At 47.2% G+C, this 17,508-nt stretch overlaps 1 protein-coding gene, 3 long non-coding RNA genes and 1 pseudogene across 6 annotated transcripts in view; 2 read left to right on the forward strand and 3 right to left on the reverse strand.

Annotated features, from left to right (window-relative positions):
* Positions 1-17,508, forward strand: part of LOC125947796 (uncharacterized) — a 290,580-nt gene that overhangs the window by 92,246 nt on the left and 180,826 nt on the right. The window lies entirely within an intron of this gene.
* LOC119461523 (sodium-coupled monocarboxylate transporter 2-like) overlaps positions 1-17,508 on the reverse strand; it is a 243,821-nt pseudogene that overhangs the window by 17,743 nt on the left and 208,570 nt on the right.
* On the reverse strand, positions 8,002-11,376 carry LOC125947797 (uncharacterized). Its single transcript, XR_007468489.1, has 2 exons — positions 11,260-11,376; positions 8,002-10,354 (listed from the first exon to the last, which is right to left on the reverse strand). It is a non-coding gene; the product is annotated as an uncharacterized LOC125947797 (long non-coding RNA).
* On the forward strand, positions 12,248-17,270 carry LOC119461521 (uncharacterized). 3 transcript variants are annotated; one of them, XM_037722859.2, is made up of 9 exons: positions 12,249-12,594; positions 13,444-13,540; positions 13,922-14,046; positions 14,124-14,207; positions 14,662-14,733; positions 14,818-14,910; positions 15,008-15,079; positions 15,164-15,498; positions 15,643-17,270. In XM_037722859.2, the coding sequence occupies exons 1-9, from the start codon at positions 12,360-12,362 to the stop codon at positions 16,333-16,335; spliced, it is 1,806 nt and encodes a 601-aa protein (XP_037578787.1). In that variant the 5' UTR covers positions 12,249-12,359; the 3' UTR covers positions 16,336-17,270. The 3 variants fall into 3 exon arrangements, with proteins under 3 accessions (XP_037578786.1, XP_037578787.1, XP_037578788.1); XM_037722860.2 differs by having other exon boundaries at positions 12,261-12,417; positions 12,479-12,594; positions 15,164-17,270; XM_037722858.2 differs by having other exon boundaries at positions 12,248-12,594; positions 15,164-17,270.
* LOC125947795 (uncharacterized) lies at positions 13,893-14,664 on the reverse strand. Its single transcript, XR_007468487.1, has 2 exons — positions 14,447-14,664; positions 13,893-14,348 (listed from the first exon to the last, which is right to left on the reverse strand). It is a non-coding gene; the product is annotated as an uncharacterized LOC125947795 (long non-coding RNA).

Below are 17,508 nucleotides of genomic sequence, written 5' to 3' on the forward strand. Positions count from 1 at the left end.
CGCAGCAAGGAGCTAATCACCAAGGCTCCAGTGCTGGTGCACTTTGATCCGGACAAGCCAGTCATCCTAAAAGTAGATGCGTCGCCGTACGGCGTGGGAGCTGTCGTGGCGCACCGGGACAAGGATGGCCAGGAACGCCCTGTTTCGTTTGCTTCCGTCGGCTTCTTGTTGCAGAGCACGTTACAGCCAGCTGGATAAGGAAGGCCTGGCCTCATGTTTGGGGTCGAGCGCTTTCACCAGTACCTGTGGGGCGAGAATTTCAGGCAATCACAGACCATACCTGTGGGGCAGAGAATTTGAGGCAATCACGGACCACAAGCGCTGCGGTCTGCTGGGGCCGGACAAGGCGGTTCCCGTGCAGGCCTCGCCTCGAGTGGTATGCTGGGCCTTGAGGCTTGCTGCCTACAACTACCGGCTGGTCTACCGTCCGGGAAAGGACCTGGGACCTGCTAATGCCCTTAGCCGCCTGCCCCTGCCGGAGCTGCCAGCTGCTGCTCCGAGCTGCTGAACTGTTCATGCTGGAGCACGCGTACCCGGAGGTACTCTCCAGATCTGCGGTGTCGCTGGCGACCAGCGGGATCCAATCCTGTCCCAGGTGGTGAAAGCGGTGTCCCAAGGGGAGGAGTTGGTGCAGCAGGCTTACAGCCACAAGGCTGCCGAGCTGAACCTGCAGCAGGGCTGCCTACTCTGGGGTCCAGGGTGGTGATCCCACAAAGTCTTCGGTCCGGGTCCTGCAGTTGCTGCACGGGGTCATCCTGGTGTAGAAAAGACGAAGATGGTGGCCCGGTCTCACGTTTGGTGGCCTGGACATTGCACATGGTGCAGAGCTGCCAGGTCTGCCAGGAGCACCAGCGGGCCTCACGTCATGTGGAGATCACGCCCTGGCCACTCCCACAGAGACCCTGGCCCGCTTGCATGTGGATTTTGGGGGTCCCTTCAAGGGCCACTACTTCCTGGTAGTGGTGGACGCCTTTTTGAAGTGGGTGGAGGTCCTACCTGTCACCACTCCTTCAGCAGGCGCGACCATTGCAGCGCTGCGACAGGTCTTTGCCGCCCAGGGGTTGCCGGACGTCATCATGTCCGACAATGGCCCCGCTTTCGCCAGCACAGAGTACCTGGCCTAGCTGACAAAGAACTGAATTCGCCGGATGATGGTTCCGCCGTACCACCCTGCTTCAAACGGTGCAGCCGAGTGGGTGGTACAGACAATCAAGGAGATGAGTAACACGAGAACAAGGTGAGGGCAGGAGCCAACGTTTCGACAAGTGGACTTGTCTCTTCAAGGCAACATATGCTCTCCTCGGCCCAGTATATATGGGTAGGGTTCTTCTAAAGGGAGAGAAGGTGAGGCGGTGGGTGGGTGAGGTAACGAGTGAGAGTGTGTTAGCGGCGAGGGTGTAGAAGTGAAAAGAAAATAATGCACTACTGATAGTCGGTGGAGGAGTTTGAGGCAGCACCGTGTGTTAGCAGGTTGACGTGTCATGGCAGGTTCCTCTTTTCAGGCAAGGGGTCTGGAAAAGGGGGGGGGGTCTGCTCGGCTGGGGGTCAGTGAACTATTGTGCCTGCCAGGGAGAATAAAAGTAGCGTCAGAAAAATGGTGTTCAGGCGCACCAAAATGAAAAAAAAAAAGGTGGTAAAGTGGGGGGGTGTTGATATATAGATAAAAGGACGAAAGGGTTGAGTGACAGCAATGGGAGGTTGGCATATTGTTGACAATCGCATAAAAAAATTTAAAAAAAAATGAAAATACAAAAAATCACCTAGGCAACTCAATGAACATCACTAAGTGCTGTGCCTATGCTTTTCAATTTAGCATAGCGAATAGATTCTAAAGCTCCCTTTGACACGTTCATGCCTATTGGTTGCAATGTATTGAACTTATGAATGAGGTACGATTTTATCATCATACCGTATTGGCGAGCAGCGCACTGACAAGGACAAAGTGTAGAGACAAAGAATAAATGACACTGCAGCGAGTGTCGTTATTCTTGTGTCTCTACACTTTGTCCTTGTCAGTGCGCGCTCCGCCAATACGGTATGATGATCAATCACCAACTAGCCCAACTTTCTACATTACTGACGATTCTTTATATTTTCTGTCTCGTGCAGTACGAAAATTTGATTGTAGTATGTAGAGTTAAGTTCATCAAAGTTATGACCTGCTTGGTTGAAATGTTCGGCGACGGGCTTTGGGAAGCTTTTTAGCTGTGTCCGCGCGATGTCCGTTTAGTCTGATGTTCATTGATTGTCCCGTTTCACCGTATATATTGCTTCTTACAGAAGGAACACTCAAGCATATAAATTACATCGGAGCTAGTGCAAGTAAAGCTAGTTTTCACTTCGTGTGTGTAACCATTTGCGGTACCTTTAATTTTAAGGTCACTTTGAAGGTGCTACAGGTTTTGCACCTGGGGCTGAGAACATGATTTTATAACGGGGGATTGGTGTTGGTTGACTTTTGAATGCACCAACATGTCTTTAAAGTTTCTGTCGCGGGTGATGACTACACCAGTCATCACCCGCGACATTGCAAGCGAGGAATTTTTGTCGGGCAAGCGAAACGAATAAGAAGAATCTGTAGCGACGACAACGATTATATCCACCACCTAAATGACCTTAAAGCAACGCTAGCGAAACGAAACCATCCACAAATTCCTCTCGACCAGGCTTATGACGTCGCGTCAAGATTAGAGAGGCAGTCGGCATTAGCTCAGAAACAACCTATACCAAAATCTGATAGACCACCAGCTTTTATAACAAAATATTCAACGCCCTCCCAAACATAAACAACATCTACGAAAATACCACCCAATATTATCAAGTAACGAGCGTCTGAGAAAAGCGTTCCCGGATGTACCAAGGGTTACCTATCGCCGCAACATAAACTTTAAGACATGTTGGTGCATTCAAAAGTCAACCAACACCATTCCCCCGTTATAAAATCATGTTCTCACCCCAGGTGCAAAACCTGTAAGCACCTTCAAAGTGACCTTAAAATTAAAAGTACCGCAAATGGTTACACACACGAAGTGAAAACTAGCTTTACTTGCACTAGCTCCGATGCAATTTATATGCTTGAGTGTTCCTTCTGTAAGAAGCAATATATCGGTGAAACGGGACAATCAATGAACATCAGGCTAAACGGACATCGCGCGGACACAGCTAAAAAGCTTCCCAAAGCCGCCGCCGAACATTTCAACCAATCAGGTCATAACTTTGATGAACTTAAACTCTACATACTACAATCAAATTTTCGTACTGCACGAGACAGAAAATACAGAGAATCGTACCTCATACATAAGTTCAATACATTGCAACCAATAGGCATGAACGTGTCAAAGGGAGCTTTAGAATCTATTCGCTATGCTAAATTGAAAAGCATAGGCAACAGCACTTAGTGATTGTTCATTGAGTTGCTTAGGTGATTTTTTGTATTATTTTTTTTAATTTTTGTAATGCGATTGTCAACAATATGCCAACCTCCCATTGCTGTCACTCAACCCTTTCGTCCTTTTATCTATATATCAACACCCCCCCCCCCCCCCCCCCCCGCTTTACCACCTTTTTTTTTTCTTTTGGTGCGCCTGAACACCATTTTTCTGAGGCTACTTTTATTCTCCCTGGCAGGCACAATAGTTCACTGACCCCCAGCCGAGCAGACCCCCCTCCCCCCCTTTTCCAGACCCCTTGCCTGAAAAGAGGAACCTGCCTTGACACATCAACCTGCTAACACACGGCGCTGCCTCAAACTCCTCCACCGACTATCAGTAGTGCATTATATTTCTTTTCAATTCTACACCCTCGCCGCTAACACACTCTCGCTCGTTACCTCACCCACCCGCCTCACCTTCTCTCCCCTTTAGAAGAACCCTACCTATATATACTGGGCCGAGGAGAGCATATGTTGCCTTGAAAAAGACAAGTCCACTTGTCGAAACGTTGGCTCCTGCCCTCACCTTGTTCTCGTGTTACTCATCGCCTTGAATCGCCATCTCCCGCATTCCCCTTGTTTTCCCTAGACAATCAAGGACAAACTGAAAAAGTGTAAGGCTGGAGATTTCCGGATGCAGGTTGCCCGGGCACTGTTTCAGTACCGGACCACGCCCCACGACGTCACTGGCCGTGCCCCCTGCGAGCTCCTGCTGGGTCGGATGGTAAAGACACCCTTGGACGTCCGGCATCCGGACCTCCAGTCCACAGTGCTCCTGAAACAGTTGAAGCAGAAGCTGGCTGCTGACAGAGGGTGCCGTCCCGGGCCTTTGCCGGAGTCGGGAGCTCCGGTCTTCACCAGGAATTTCCGTCCTGGTCCACCCTGGTCCACCGGAGAGGTGATATCTCCTGCCAGCGCCTCATCGCTGCTCGTCCGCATGCCGGATGGGAACACGTGGCACCGGCACGCCAACCATGTTCGGCCTCGCCTCGTGAGCCAGCCTGCAAACTTGGGTGCCACTTCAGAAGGCCAGCCCACAGGGGGGCCAACGGCAACACCGGTCGCTGCCAGCGAAGCACCAGAGGCGGCAAGCGTCGCCAGTTGTGCGGCACCAGTTGAGCCACTACCAAGTTCGGCGCCATTTTCGAGGCCGGTCACTGCTGACCCTCCGGACGGAGCTCAACTGGCTCAGGGAGCACCCGGCGTTGCCACACCCGCATCGTCAACACCTGTGCCCAGGCGGAGTACTTGACAGCGGAGGCCGCCGGACCGTTACTCGCCTGGTTAACACTTTTGTTTGTGTTGTTTACGTGGACAAACAAACTGGGGGTAAGGGGGTGTGACGATCGTGTGACGTAACCCCAGCCATATTTTTAGTTGGCCTGCTAGGCTCAGTGGCCCGCCAAAGCTCGGTGGGCAACATTGGTTCCCCGCATTGAATAAACATCGCGAGCACAGCTGCTCGGCGGTCAGTCATCGTTCATCACCACCACGCTGCGCGTTGTATCTGGGACGGGGGTTCTTCGGCCCCTCCCCTTTCGCTCACGGTCCGAGGCGGATCATGACACACATCTGACTGCAGCTGTAGGAAAACGAGGGATAAGGGTTGATTGGGAGATTCATGGCAGTACCCAAGTTTTTAACCTAGTACCTCCTCTATACGAGGTCAAGACTATATATGCCACTAGACCACTGCTGTGCTGCAGTTGCCATAATCTTAATTACTCATTGTACCGCTGGGCTTGTTGGTAAAGATAGAATGCCAACTCAAGTGACCACCGTGTGTGTCTGCTCATTCGTGTTCTCATACCGTGGCTCAGCCTTGAATGCATGTGTAGTTTCAACACTGGCTACTATATTTTGACTACTAATATAATTTCTGTTTTCAACTTATAGCCAACTAATGTACCTCGTACTACATTCTGAACGTTGCTGCAATGTAGTGGGATTTCTGTGTAACGTAGTGGCCTCTACCACCAAATGCTTGAAAAATGAAAAAAAATAATTATGTAGATCCCACACAGTGTGGGGATTTATGTTTAGGGTTCTGCTGAGCATTGCAGCATTGACCGTGTTTGTGTATGGCGAATGATTGCATGTGTGACAAGCATTGTGAGGAGAGTACAAACGCTTTCGTACTCTCCTTGCAATGGTAGTATAATATAAAGGTTTCTTTGCCGCTTCCTGCCTACACTGTGGTGGCTACTGTTTTGCCGAGTGCACAGCATGGCTTATGCGGTATGCACAAATGGTTATGTGTCCATTCTTGGCCCGTGTGCTGATTTGGGCATGTGTCACTGTGGCACAAGGAGTATAGAATCCTTATATGTAGTTTCAAGATAAATGTCATATTTTTCTGTGCATACCCCTCTTGTCAACATTTTTCACTCAAAGAGCACATATCACCTTCACCCTCAATGCAAAGGTAGTACAATGTTGCACAGTGTCCATTTTGTGCAAGCTGCTACAATGAAGGGACTGGGAAATGTGGGTGAATCGCAAAGCTGGAGCAGTCTAACAAAACACCTCGAAGTGCTTCCACAAAGGAAGAATGGCAGAAACTGACATGCTCTCACTTTGACGAGCAACTTGTACATGCACACATGCTGTACAATTGCACATATTGTGCACCATAATGCATGGGCCACTACCTCATATACCTAGCTACACATTGGCGAGCGCAAAGTATGTGCACAACAATGGCCTAATGGTAAAGTGTTGGGCTGTTATGTTGGGAGACAGGTTTGGACTCGCTGCCAGATATATTTTTGTTTTCAATCGGAAAGACCAACATGAGCCGGGACATAAAATTGCCTACTGCAAAGTGCTTGGTATGAAAAAAGAATTCTTTGCATTAAAAATGCTCAAATCCAGCACATGCAATATTTAGTAAGTGCTTTTCCACACACCTAAAATGCTTTGCGGTGGAGCACGGTGCAAGTGTGGTGGCTTTGCCACCAGGCTGATGTGCATAACAGTAAAGAGCAATGCAACAACAGCGGCTTTTTCACATAACCAAGGTTCATTGCGGTGCAGCCCAGTGCAACAACCGCAGCTTCCACAGGTGCATAATGCTACAGCAAGATGGAGCAATGTTTTTCATAGACACAATGTAGAGGCTGTTTGCGTGCACTTCAATGTTTTTATAATCAACTAAAGTGGTTGTGAATCTTGCGACCATAAGGCTAGGCGAAACGAAAAAGTCTGTCGCCTGTGTACAGATAACTATCATCATCAGCATTGGCTCGAGCATCGTCATCTCTTCCAGAGCTGGCTTGTTGGCGCCTCCCGGGTTTCACTCATGCCACTGCTCCCGCATTCGTTGTCTTCTTCCACATCTGGCTCCGTTGCGACTCCTAATTCCAGCGTAGAATTTCACTTGTGCCGTCGTAATGGGGAGGCCACATGAGCCATTGCTTAAGGAGGTGTGAGCCATTCGCTGTCTTACGTGACGGACAGATTTAATTTTGAAGAATCGCAAGCGGCCATGGCGGGCAAATGCTGCTAACCACACCGCCAAGCAAACATGAGACATCGAACGCAGGCGACAACGGCGGACTGCGGGCATACCGTCAGTGACATCGTTCTCTCTGTCGCAGCCAAACGTGTGTCTAACCTCATTAAGAAACACAGACATAATTAACCCAGTCATAAACACCGCGGCCGCATGTTTCAGCTTTGCCGGTTAACCATCTGTATGGAGTGCTTGGGTGGTAATTTTTTCCTTTTTTGTGTTTTCTTTCTTCACTTTTCAGACTGCAGAATGCTTATTTCTACATTATATTAGGACAAATAAGTAGCTTTTTATTTTCAACACCTTTTAAACAGCACGTAGTAATGGTGACCACAGTATATTGGTGAAAATATAAAATAAATTTGCATAATGCAGATCAATAAGTGTTGCCTCTAGGATCACTGAAGATCATGTCAAGAAGCATGGATAACTGTCATTAATGCGTGCACATAAAAAGCACTTCCAAAAGGTGGGCTCAAATGCTCAAACTTCAGTCACAGGACGCATTCTTGGCGTTCACTAAAATATGGGCCATGACCCTGACACTGCCTACATCAGATTCAGCTTGCAGTTGTGAAGTGGCCTGGGAAGTTCACAAATAGATGTGAAATTATTTTAAACTACATGCTATAGTTTGTACCTGCAGTTGTGCCTGCTCATAGCATAACTGGCGCTATCTAGCACACTTGTGATAAAAAGCAGTTCCCCAAAAGAAAGGTGCTCCTTTTTGTAAAACTTCCGTGAATGTATATCAGGTCTGATACAGGCACAGGATCACAAAAAGGGTCTGAGAATCCAAGACCCATTTCCTTGAGGCAAAGACCTCAAGTTTAGCATAGAGCCAGTAACCAGGAACAGTCAATCCTACTCACACCATGCCTATTTTATTTTCTCATTTAGTTCCAGGTTCACCTAAATTACTGCCATCATGATAGCCATCAAATAATACGGTAGCATCAATTTTTGTATTATTCATTTAAGCATTGAAATCCAAAAGCTTGCAGCAGAGTGAAAGGTCAGAAGGACAAGGGAAGAGAGGGGAGGCATCATAGTCTAAAATTTCATATTTTTAGTGGGTTGCAGGGTAATGGAAATTGGCAAGCACTAATTGAGCGACAAGGCCACTGGACACAGGAAAAGCAGATATAGCTGAAACACAGCAGCCTGTAAGAAAGAAAGGCAACAATCATTCTTTGCGATGCTTGGTCTGAATCACAGTTTTACATGCCATCGGTGATCACGAACATGCTGGAGGTGAAGCATATGCTGTGGCTCATTTTGCGTCGCCTGTGCAATTATCTTACTAAAACCATTTGTGAAAAAGCATGCCAACAATAATTCAGAATTGAGCACCATGTGTGTCATGAAGCATCACACCATAGCCACAAGAACGTTCAGGTGTCGCCAGAAGTAACCTGAACAATGAGGACACATCTATAGCCGCTTAACTTTAACAAACTGAATGCCTTGGAAGGAAGATTCACTGAGCTAACACATCTATGGCAACCCAACCAGAAATCTCGAGCACCCTCTGAAGAAGACTCGAAAAGGCACTCAATGTATCATTTATGCTATGCTGTGTTTGATACCTACAAATTGTGATTTAAACATAAGAAACACAGGAGCCTATAGTCATGTTTTTTTCTATGCTTGATCGAGTTCTCAGTTGTGGATAGCTTAGCAAACTAATTACTAATTAATTACTATGTAGCAACAAAGGCAGGCACCAACAAAGGATGTGAAAGAAGACGGTTGTTGGTGTTCGTGCTCACTTTTGTGAAGCCCCTTTTGTGAATCATTATTCCTGACATAAATCAAGCTTAGAGCTAAATTTGCATACACATTTATTGGGCGTGCTGGTTCTATTGTTCAGCCTTGAACTTTGTGTGCGGACTCTACCTCCAGTCTTGGCTATGCCTGACCACAAGGAACAGCAAGATGCCAGCTCAGGCAGATGTCAAATGATGTGGCGTGTCAAGGCAGCAAGACGGTGTTGTATTCAGTAACGCTGACAACCATATTTGTGGAAGACCGGCTTTCCTCCTATGTACAACACGACACATCAGCAGAATAAGAACAAGTAAATGCCCCACACATGTGCATGGCGCTAAACTGGATGCACTACCTGCAAGAGAGAATGAGGGAGCTTCACGTCACTTGAGCACCTGCCTACAAATGTTTTTTTTGGGCACAGCATCGAAGCTGTGATTGAGGTAATGCGCAGCACCATATCGAATACAAAGCACAATACGCCAACATAGAGAAACCAAAAACAATTGCACGCACAACGCGTCACCAAAGCAAACACAACACCTGCCTTATATGTTGCATCTGAGCTGAAATGGGTGAATCCCAAACTCTGCGAGTGTCACATAACATCTGACAGCATTAGCTGCTAAGAGAGAACCCGTGCGGTTAATCTGGCGAGCTATGCATGCATCTGTAGCCTAATGGGCGAAGAATTGGGCTGCTGCACTAGAGACTCGTGTTCAATACCCACCATCAGGAGCATTACTAATTATTAATGAAGCTACCTGGGCAGGTGTACTAAGAAATTCAAAAATAGATCATGATAATGCTTTGCATTAAGAGACAACTTGCTGCCGGTTGGAGCTTAACCCACATTTTCTGCTTTGCGCTTGCGATGCTCTACCAAGTGAGCAGTTGTCCCAATGTCCATTTTCTTGGATAGTTGCACATGTGGACCAAACTTCGTCCTGGAAGTGCTAGGCAGCAGCCATGATGGCAGATGTGAAGTATCCTTTAAACCCCTGACATTACACGCAACATTATCTTACAAGCAGGCAACTGGCCGATGACACTCGTTGTTCTACCTTGAGGCTGCCAATGTGGAGACATTTGCATTTTATGAGCGACAAAAATCAGGGGAACCAGGCGGCTCAATTTCTTGTTAGTAACAAGCACGTGATGGCAACAGACAACGAAGCAACAGTGGCTGTATAGAAAAATGGGCTAGAGCTCACGACAACCATTGGCAACTCACAATAGAATTCTTTCTCTACAATTTATTGTCTCAAGACACCTGGAAGCAAATTTTGTGGATTACACTTTTAGTATGTCTTTTGCGACTGCAAATTTAAATGCATGTAATACTTTGTGGCAACTTGGAACATTTTAATGTTCAGCATCTCCATACTTTAAATCTGTGGACAAGCTTTGCCACCTCTTTAGAAAATAATTATCTGGTGTCATACATGACTCAAACCACTATTAGTTAAAGCAAGCTTTAAAGGAGCAGAAGCATGCCCTTAGCAAATAGATATACATCCAGGTTTAGACTGAGCAAACTAAGCAGTACTTGTGGCCACTTGCTTTCAACAAGGCAGAAACAGGTCAGATGTTGGCAAAGACAACAAATATAAGGTGCAGCCAGAAGAAATAAGCAGAAGCTGTAAAGACAGCAGCAGCACAGTGAAACAAATTAGACAAATGTGCACGCCGCAAGCGTTCCTGAGGACAATACACAACGTCACTGCCGCAGTTAGAAGCAAATCCTCCCACAAGAAAAAAAAAAGAAAAAAAAAAGATTGTTTTGCTGTAAACAGCACGTGTGTGGCGTTGGTTGATATTATAAAAACAGCACAGACAACAATTAAGGCAGACACAGTATTTGTGTCATCTGCCTTCCTGCTGTTTTTACAATGTCGATTACGGTTGCAAAGGTATGCACATGATCTACGAACAACGTAAGCAACGGACATGTATAGAAAGGTGAGCTGATTCATACACTAATATGTTTAATTTTGAAGGTGCCCGCAAAAGCGACAGCAGCAGTAATGCGGGTTTGTTTAACAGCTTGCTCACAACGTACACATTGATTTAACTCCACGGCTCTTAGAATAGTTGCTAAGAAGCTAATACGCTTTCGTTATCTCACTGCAACAAATGAAGGCCTCTGACGCACCTACCGCGGTCAGCGCAAGCAGCGAGCAAGGTAATTGAATGCAGCCATGTGTTGCATGGGTAAATAAGGGGCGCACAGCGTAGTCATCCCATAGAGATGGAGAAACGAAGACCTACGCACGAGATATATACCAAAGGACGGCATTTAGCGATAGAGCTAGTTGAGTGCATGCATTTTCTGGCGCGTGAAAGCTTCCGCCGTTCGTTTTACATCGGGGCAACGCGTAGGAACTGAGGTAATACTTGTTGAAGGCACGAACGAATAAATTATCCTGCGATCACCGCGAGACCTGCGACAACCGTTTCGAGATCACATCGGCCACAGCACGAATGCGCAACCGGTTGTTTTTACAAGTGTCAGCTAGAGAACGGGCAATCGCACGACACTCACCTTTGCTCCAAATGCGTCGCGGCAGCTGGGCAACATATGTCATCAAGCCCAACCCCGCAATGTCCGCAATTTCAGCTTCTAAGGAAGTGAAAAAACCAAAACTTGAATGCGCACAATGCGCGCGCGAACGAGGCGCGAACTATGTCGTCCGAGTTCGAGAGTTTGTATCAGTGATGTTCCGTACTGCGCCTATAATTCCCTTTCAGAGACATGAAAATTCCCTATTTCGGGCATTTTTCCCTGCATATGTCTAAGAAAATCCCCGGATTTTTCCCTGCACTAACGAATTATATATATATATATATATATATGTGTGTGTGTGTGTGTGTGTGTGTGTGTGTGTGTGTGTGTGTGTGTGTGTGTGTGTGTGTGTGTGTGTGTGTGTGTGTGTGTGTGTGACGTGTTTACGGCTTTTGCAATTCTTTCAGGCGCCTGCGCTCCTGCACAACACAAAGCATGGCCTTCGCGATTGGCTTCTAATACTCCGAGATATTTGCAGGGCCGGACGGCGCGTCACGCGACCTCACATCAGCGATTCGCACGAAACAAATGGCTGATGCAGTGTGCAATTGATCGATCTTATTGCTGCCAGGTGTTTTGTGGTTTTAGGATGCTTCAGAAGATCGCTCTTACCGCACTTGATCGTCACGCGTAGGCTTTGCACTTCGCCTCGGTAGTCGTGTGCTCTACAAGCCATCCTTTAAATTCCGGCAGGCTGAGCCACTCCGAGCGAAAGAACTTCACAAATTTTTTTTCTCGTTTGCTTTGCCTGTTTAGGATTTGATGGTCCGGAGCCGTCATCCATGCTGTCATCGGAGCCCACAGTTTATGACAAAACAACTGACGCAAGCAAAACGTTCAAATAAACACCCGATTGCCGCTCCTCTGCTAGGGTGGCTAGAAGGGGAGGTGTGAATAGGTGGTATTCACGCGTAAGCAACACTGTGATCCCGTGCAGCATGACCGGAAGGGCTCAGGCCGGCGCGGCGAGCTTTGCGCTTCCGGCCGCCATATCCTTGGGGGAATGCTTTCGTTTCGTGGTGCTTTGAAGTGCAGCAGCAGGCATTGCAATCTCAAGGACCTCGGCAATCATTTTAATCATGGTTAATTGCGCTGTGTTCGGATGCAACAACGAGTCGCGGCGGAAAACTGACTCTGGTGAGAACACGAAGAAGCTTAGTTTTTTTTCTGTGCCGAATGTTGTTCGTTGGCAATGCAGCCAGACCTTAGAGATCTCAACGAAGCGTCGAGCGGAATGGTTTCGTCGCCTCTACCGGGGTGACATTAATACAGACGCTACCCACTACAAAGTCTGCAGCGAGCACTTCGTTTCTGGTGAGTGCATATTTGTCGTTCTGCTACAAATTACGCAGCGCGAATTTGAAGGGTAGGGCTTGCACGTGATCGATGCTAGTAATGCTGTAGCGTATGTGGTTAGCATAACGTTTGAAGGCTTGCTTTAGGTAGTGAACTGTAGTAAAAGACAACACGGTGGTTGCTACTCTGCCGCCTTCTCCTGTTCCCTTTCACTCAAACTGAGTTGCACTAAATGCCAAGACACCCGCCGTGGTGGCTTAGCGGCTAGAGCGTTGCGCAGCTAAGCGCGATTTCGCGGTACGAAATCCCGGCCACGCCAGCCGCATTTTGATGGGATGGGGTGAACCGCAAAAACGCCCGTGTACCGTGTATTGGGTGCACGTTAAAGAACCCCAGGTGGTCAGAATCATTCCGGAGTCCCCCGCTGCGACGTGCCTCGAAGTGGTTCAGAAGTACTGTAGATTGGGCAAGTTGGTGCATCGTATTCTGTCACCTGTTCCCTTTTTTCCTTCATACTCAAACTGAGTTGCGCTAAAGCAAGAACTCGAAGTGGTCTTGGCATGTAAAACCCCAGAAATTAACTAATGCTATGACATCATGCCTGTTCGTGTTTATGATGCTGGCGTAATTGTTCCGGAAACGAGCGAAGCCTGTCGTACTGCTGATTCTGCTGTTTGAAGTTATTTTGCCCGAGAGCCCTTAGCACACTGCGTGATTTTTGTGTAAAAGCTGGTTGTCGTGCAGTTGTGGCCTCAAGTAATGGCTAGACTTCTTGCTACTGCAACCAGTGGCTATTCTTGTTAGAAATGCGTCAGTTTTCAAGGAACTTGTTTTGTTGTGCAAACGCAGTCTCGTTCATACTTGCAGGCAGGCCATCCTACTTAATGGATCTGACGAACCCGGACTGGGCGCCAAGCTTGCACCTAGGGTATGACACAAAGTCAACAACTCGATCTGAAGAAAGGTATGTATGTATGTGCTCTTTCTGGTAGCGCACAGCAAACCCAGACTTTAAAATAGCTGAGACCTAAGAGGTGCTGGCGGACACTGTGTTGATACAGCAGCTATGTTTTATATTGCACTCCCGACTGCAGTTACGTAGTATAAGTTACATAGTCATCAAGTAATGCATTCCAATCAGTTACTTCCAAGTTAGCATTATTTTGAGAATAGTTGTGTCTGCAGAGAGTAGGCGGGTTTCAGTTTCCAAGAGAATACAAATTTGTGAGAACTGGTGCCAGCACTGTGACAAATAGCAAGCAGTTGTAGAGGTAGAATCATCAATGCAAGTAGTGGTAATGAGTACAACGTAGACATTTTTACAGAGAGGTACATTTTATTTCAGGCACCAGCGACGTTGCAAGAGGGCTGCGACTCCAAAGGTGGTCCAAAAGGCCGATAGCAGAGTGCTGCGACCCTTGACTACAATGTTGAATGCACAGCAGAGTGCTGTGAACAGTACTGTCACAAGTAAAATGGCTGATTCATACAAGGGGAATATTTCCTTTAATGACATTCAGCGTCTTAACATCTTTGTTTTTATGCAGGCACACCACTTGCAAGTCCCATTGCAGTACAAAATGACCAAGGCAATGAGTCACATATGTCTCATTGCACAATAAATGATTCAGGTCAGTGCCCTGTGTAAGCTGTTCATTTAGACTGGACATAACATTACAGCGTGCTTGTAATGGAATTATTATTGTTCCCTATGTTCTTTGAGTTTGCATGCAGTTAATTGTTGCATGATTAGTCTTTCTGTCAAGAACAACCTCACTGCAGGTGGCCCATCATCTACCCCATTTCTTGCATTTCTTTGAGTTTGCATGCAGTTAATGGTTGCATGATTAGTCTTTCTGTCAAGAACAACCTCACTGCAGGTGGCCCATCATCTACCCCATTTCTTGCAGTAAGCAGTGTCGCATATCCGACGGTCGCCCAGCATGACCTATTGGGTGCTTCTCTTTCTGGAGCTGTAGGCGCCTTATTGTGTGTATACAGGATATGTGCAGTTTTGATGCGCCCGAGTTGTTGCAGAAACAAGGTTGATGGTTGTGAAATGCCAATGATAACACTTTAATGCAGGCCCAACAATGCTGCAACAAGTACCAGCTGCAACTGTACCACAAGATGCTGATACTGCAGCTGACATATTTCGTGAGTGATCTTTGTTTGCACAGTTGCAAAGGGCCTGAGCACCTTAAGAACACAATTTAAATGACTGTTAATGCCTCACCGCAGACCCACCATCCATGCCATCACCTGAGGTAGGCAGGGCCCCAGTCTCAGCTGAAACTGGTTCTACTGCTGGAGCTGCAGTGGATGGCGCATCCTGTGAGTACTGCATTCATGCAATTGCAGCAAACCAGAGGTTTTCAGCACCATGCTGAGTACAAGTGTTACATTCTTGCATTATTTATTTATTTATCAGATGTGAAGTTCTCTGAGGCTGGTGTTCAAGCCACCACTTCGACGGCTGAAGCTTCAGTGAACACCACGTCATGTAAGTACAGTGGCACATATCTCATAGCAGCCTGCACCTGAATATGACACGCGTAGTAATGTATTGTCTGTATGTTTCTTTCAGTGCTAAAGGACGCTGAAACCCAAACAGATATCACAAGCAGTGCATTAAACAGCTTCGAAGGCGACAACCAGGCCCTACGTGCAGAGCTAAACGAAGTGAAGGGCTCTTTGCGTAGACTTCAGTTGTCTAAAGCTTCATTGGAGCAAGACGACAACCGTGTAAAATTTTACACTGGCCTACCAAGCTACACAGTTTTGATAGCGCTGTTCGCGCTTCTCGAGAGTGGTGTGTCGCACAGCGCAAACAATGTGCTTACTAAGTTCGAAGAGCTTGTGCTCACACTTGTGAGGCTGCGACTAGGAGTGCCCTTGCAGGACCTGGCGTATAGATTTGAGGTAAGTGGACTGGTGGAATTTGTATTGTTGCGAGCACTTATTTACAGTTGGCATCACGTATATGTTATAATACTCTCGTGGGCTAACATTTGGTGGCAAGATGGCCCTGTTTGCTTTATAATAGTGACTGGCTTTATCTTTCAGGTCAGCCAAGCCACAGCAACACGAGTAGTCAACCGGTGGATCGCGGCCATGCATGTACGACTAAAACAGCTGGTGGACTGGCCCAGTCGTGAACAATTGCAGCAGACCATGCCAATGGCCTTCAGAAAAGCATTTGGCACGAGTGTGGCAGTCATTATAGACTGCTTCGAGATATTCATTGAGCGCCCTTCGTCAATGCTCCCTAGGTCACAGACGTGGTCGCGGTATAAGCACCACAACACGGCAAAATATCTGATAGGAATAGCACCTCAGGGAGCAATCACTTTCATTTCCAAAGGGTGGGGAGGCAGGACAAGCGACAAGCTTATAACAGAGTCGAGTGGAATGTTGAACCACCTTCTCCCAGGTGACACGGTGCTCGCCGACAGAGGATTCACGATTGGTGATGCCGTAGGCATTCATCGTGCACGCCTTGAGGTTCCTGCATTCACAAGGGGCAAACCTCAGCTATCAGCCTGGGAGGTTGAAAAAACTAGGAAAATTGCGAATGTGCGCATCCACGTGGAACGTGTGATAGGTTTGCTGAGGCGAAAGTACAAAATTCTTTCAAGCACCATCCCTATTGATCTGCTAGCAGTGCAAAGCGAGGACACTCTAACACAACTTGACAAAATTGTTGCGGTGTGTGCTGCGCTGACAAATCTGAGCAAATCGGTTGTGCCTGTTGACTGATCTGGATGCGCCAAATCTAAATTTTACTTAAAGGGGTTGAGACACCAAATTTTGAGGGTATAAAAGGCCTGCTGCAGGCTTCCTCTGTATGAAAGGACACTCAACATGAAGTGTTCGACACAGCAAACGTGTTAAATATATTTTAATTTGCTTCCAAAGAGTGCCTAAATGCTCGTTCTCGCGATCGAGACCCATAGCTAGCGCGATTAACACCGACGTCACTGTGTTGGAAGCGTAACGTGTTTTAGTGACGTCATACCACATTAGAGCGACGTACGATGAGCGGTGACCCACAGCACGGGGCAAGCCTCGAGTCTAGAGTACAGTATAAGCTGCATCGGACGAAGACGCAGTCGGAATCGGAGCTGCCGCAGCTAGCGATGGCAACTGTCGGCGTGGGTTTGTTTGCTTGCGCTGGTACAAAACGTGTGTGCGAGAGCAGACGATGCAGCAGTGCGTGCGTCACAGCCTTGTGGGCCCACGTGACCAAGCTTCCTAGCCAGTGACGTCACTGTCCAACTCGGCGCCGAGAAACCGAAATTGGTGCACATAAATAATGCGATATTAAATTATTTACCGAGAATATATGATCCTTCCAGCGTGTATCATGCTTTATGGAGCAATAAGAAACGTTTGAAACAAACAACGCGCAAGCCACAAATTTGATGTCTCAACCACTTTAAATGAAGGGGCCCTGCCACACCTAAGGATCTGCCATGTACTGCAACGGAAACAACTGCTGGTGTAATGAAGCAGAGGCCGCCCCTGTGTATGTGCCAACTGAAGAGGAAGACGAAGTATCGTGCCGTGATCGCGAGTGAGCCCCGTGCTACGAAAAGCCCTTGCAGTGCCTACCTTTACGTAACGTTATTGCAACGTTATCGGCAACAATAAACCTCGTCGCACTGGAAATAAAGTTAATCTTTCCACCTAAATTTGTCTTGCACAAGTTCACTTTTCGTTCCTTGAAATCCGCTCCTACCCTAATCCACCATGTTTTGCCATGTGCATTACATGCCGAGCCCATTATGTCAAAGAACCCCAGCGACCCAACGTGTGCAGCACTCATGCTAGAGAAAACACTGCAATAGAAACAAAACTGCTGTGAATGAAAAATACCTGCTGTCATCCAAAGATTCCACATTTATTAGACTGCTCCTTCATAATGTACTT

The sequence above is a fragment of the Dermacentor silvarum genome, chromosome 8, assembly GCF_013339745.2.
Source record: "Dermacentor silvarum isolate Dsil-2018 chromosome 8, BIME_Dsil_1.4, whole genome shotgun sequence".
Taxonomy (NCBI): domain Eukaryota; kingdom Metazoa; phylum Arthropoda; class Arachnida; order Ixodida; family Ixodidae; genus Dermacentor; species Dermacentor silvarum.

Coding starts and splice junctions, on each gene's coding strand:
- LOC119461521 (XM_037722858.2), top strand. CDS start 12,360: ATGGTTAATTGCGCTGTGTTCGGATGCAACAACGAGTCGCGGCGGAAA. Junction 14,047..14,123: donor TGTGAACAGTACTGTCACAA/GTAAAATGGCTG, acceptor GTTTTTATGCAG/GCACACCACTTGCAAGTCCC. Junction 14,911..15,007: donor TGCAGTGGATGGCGCATCCT/GTGAGTACTGCA, acceptor TTTATTTATCAG/ATGTGAAGTTCTCTGAGGCT.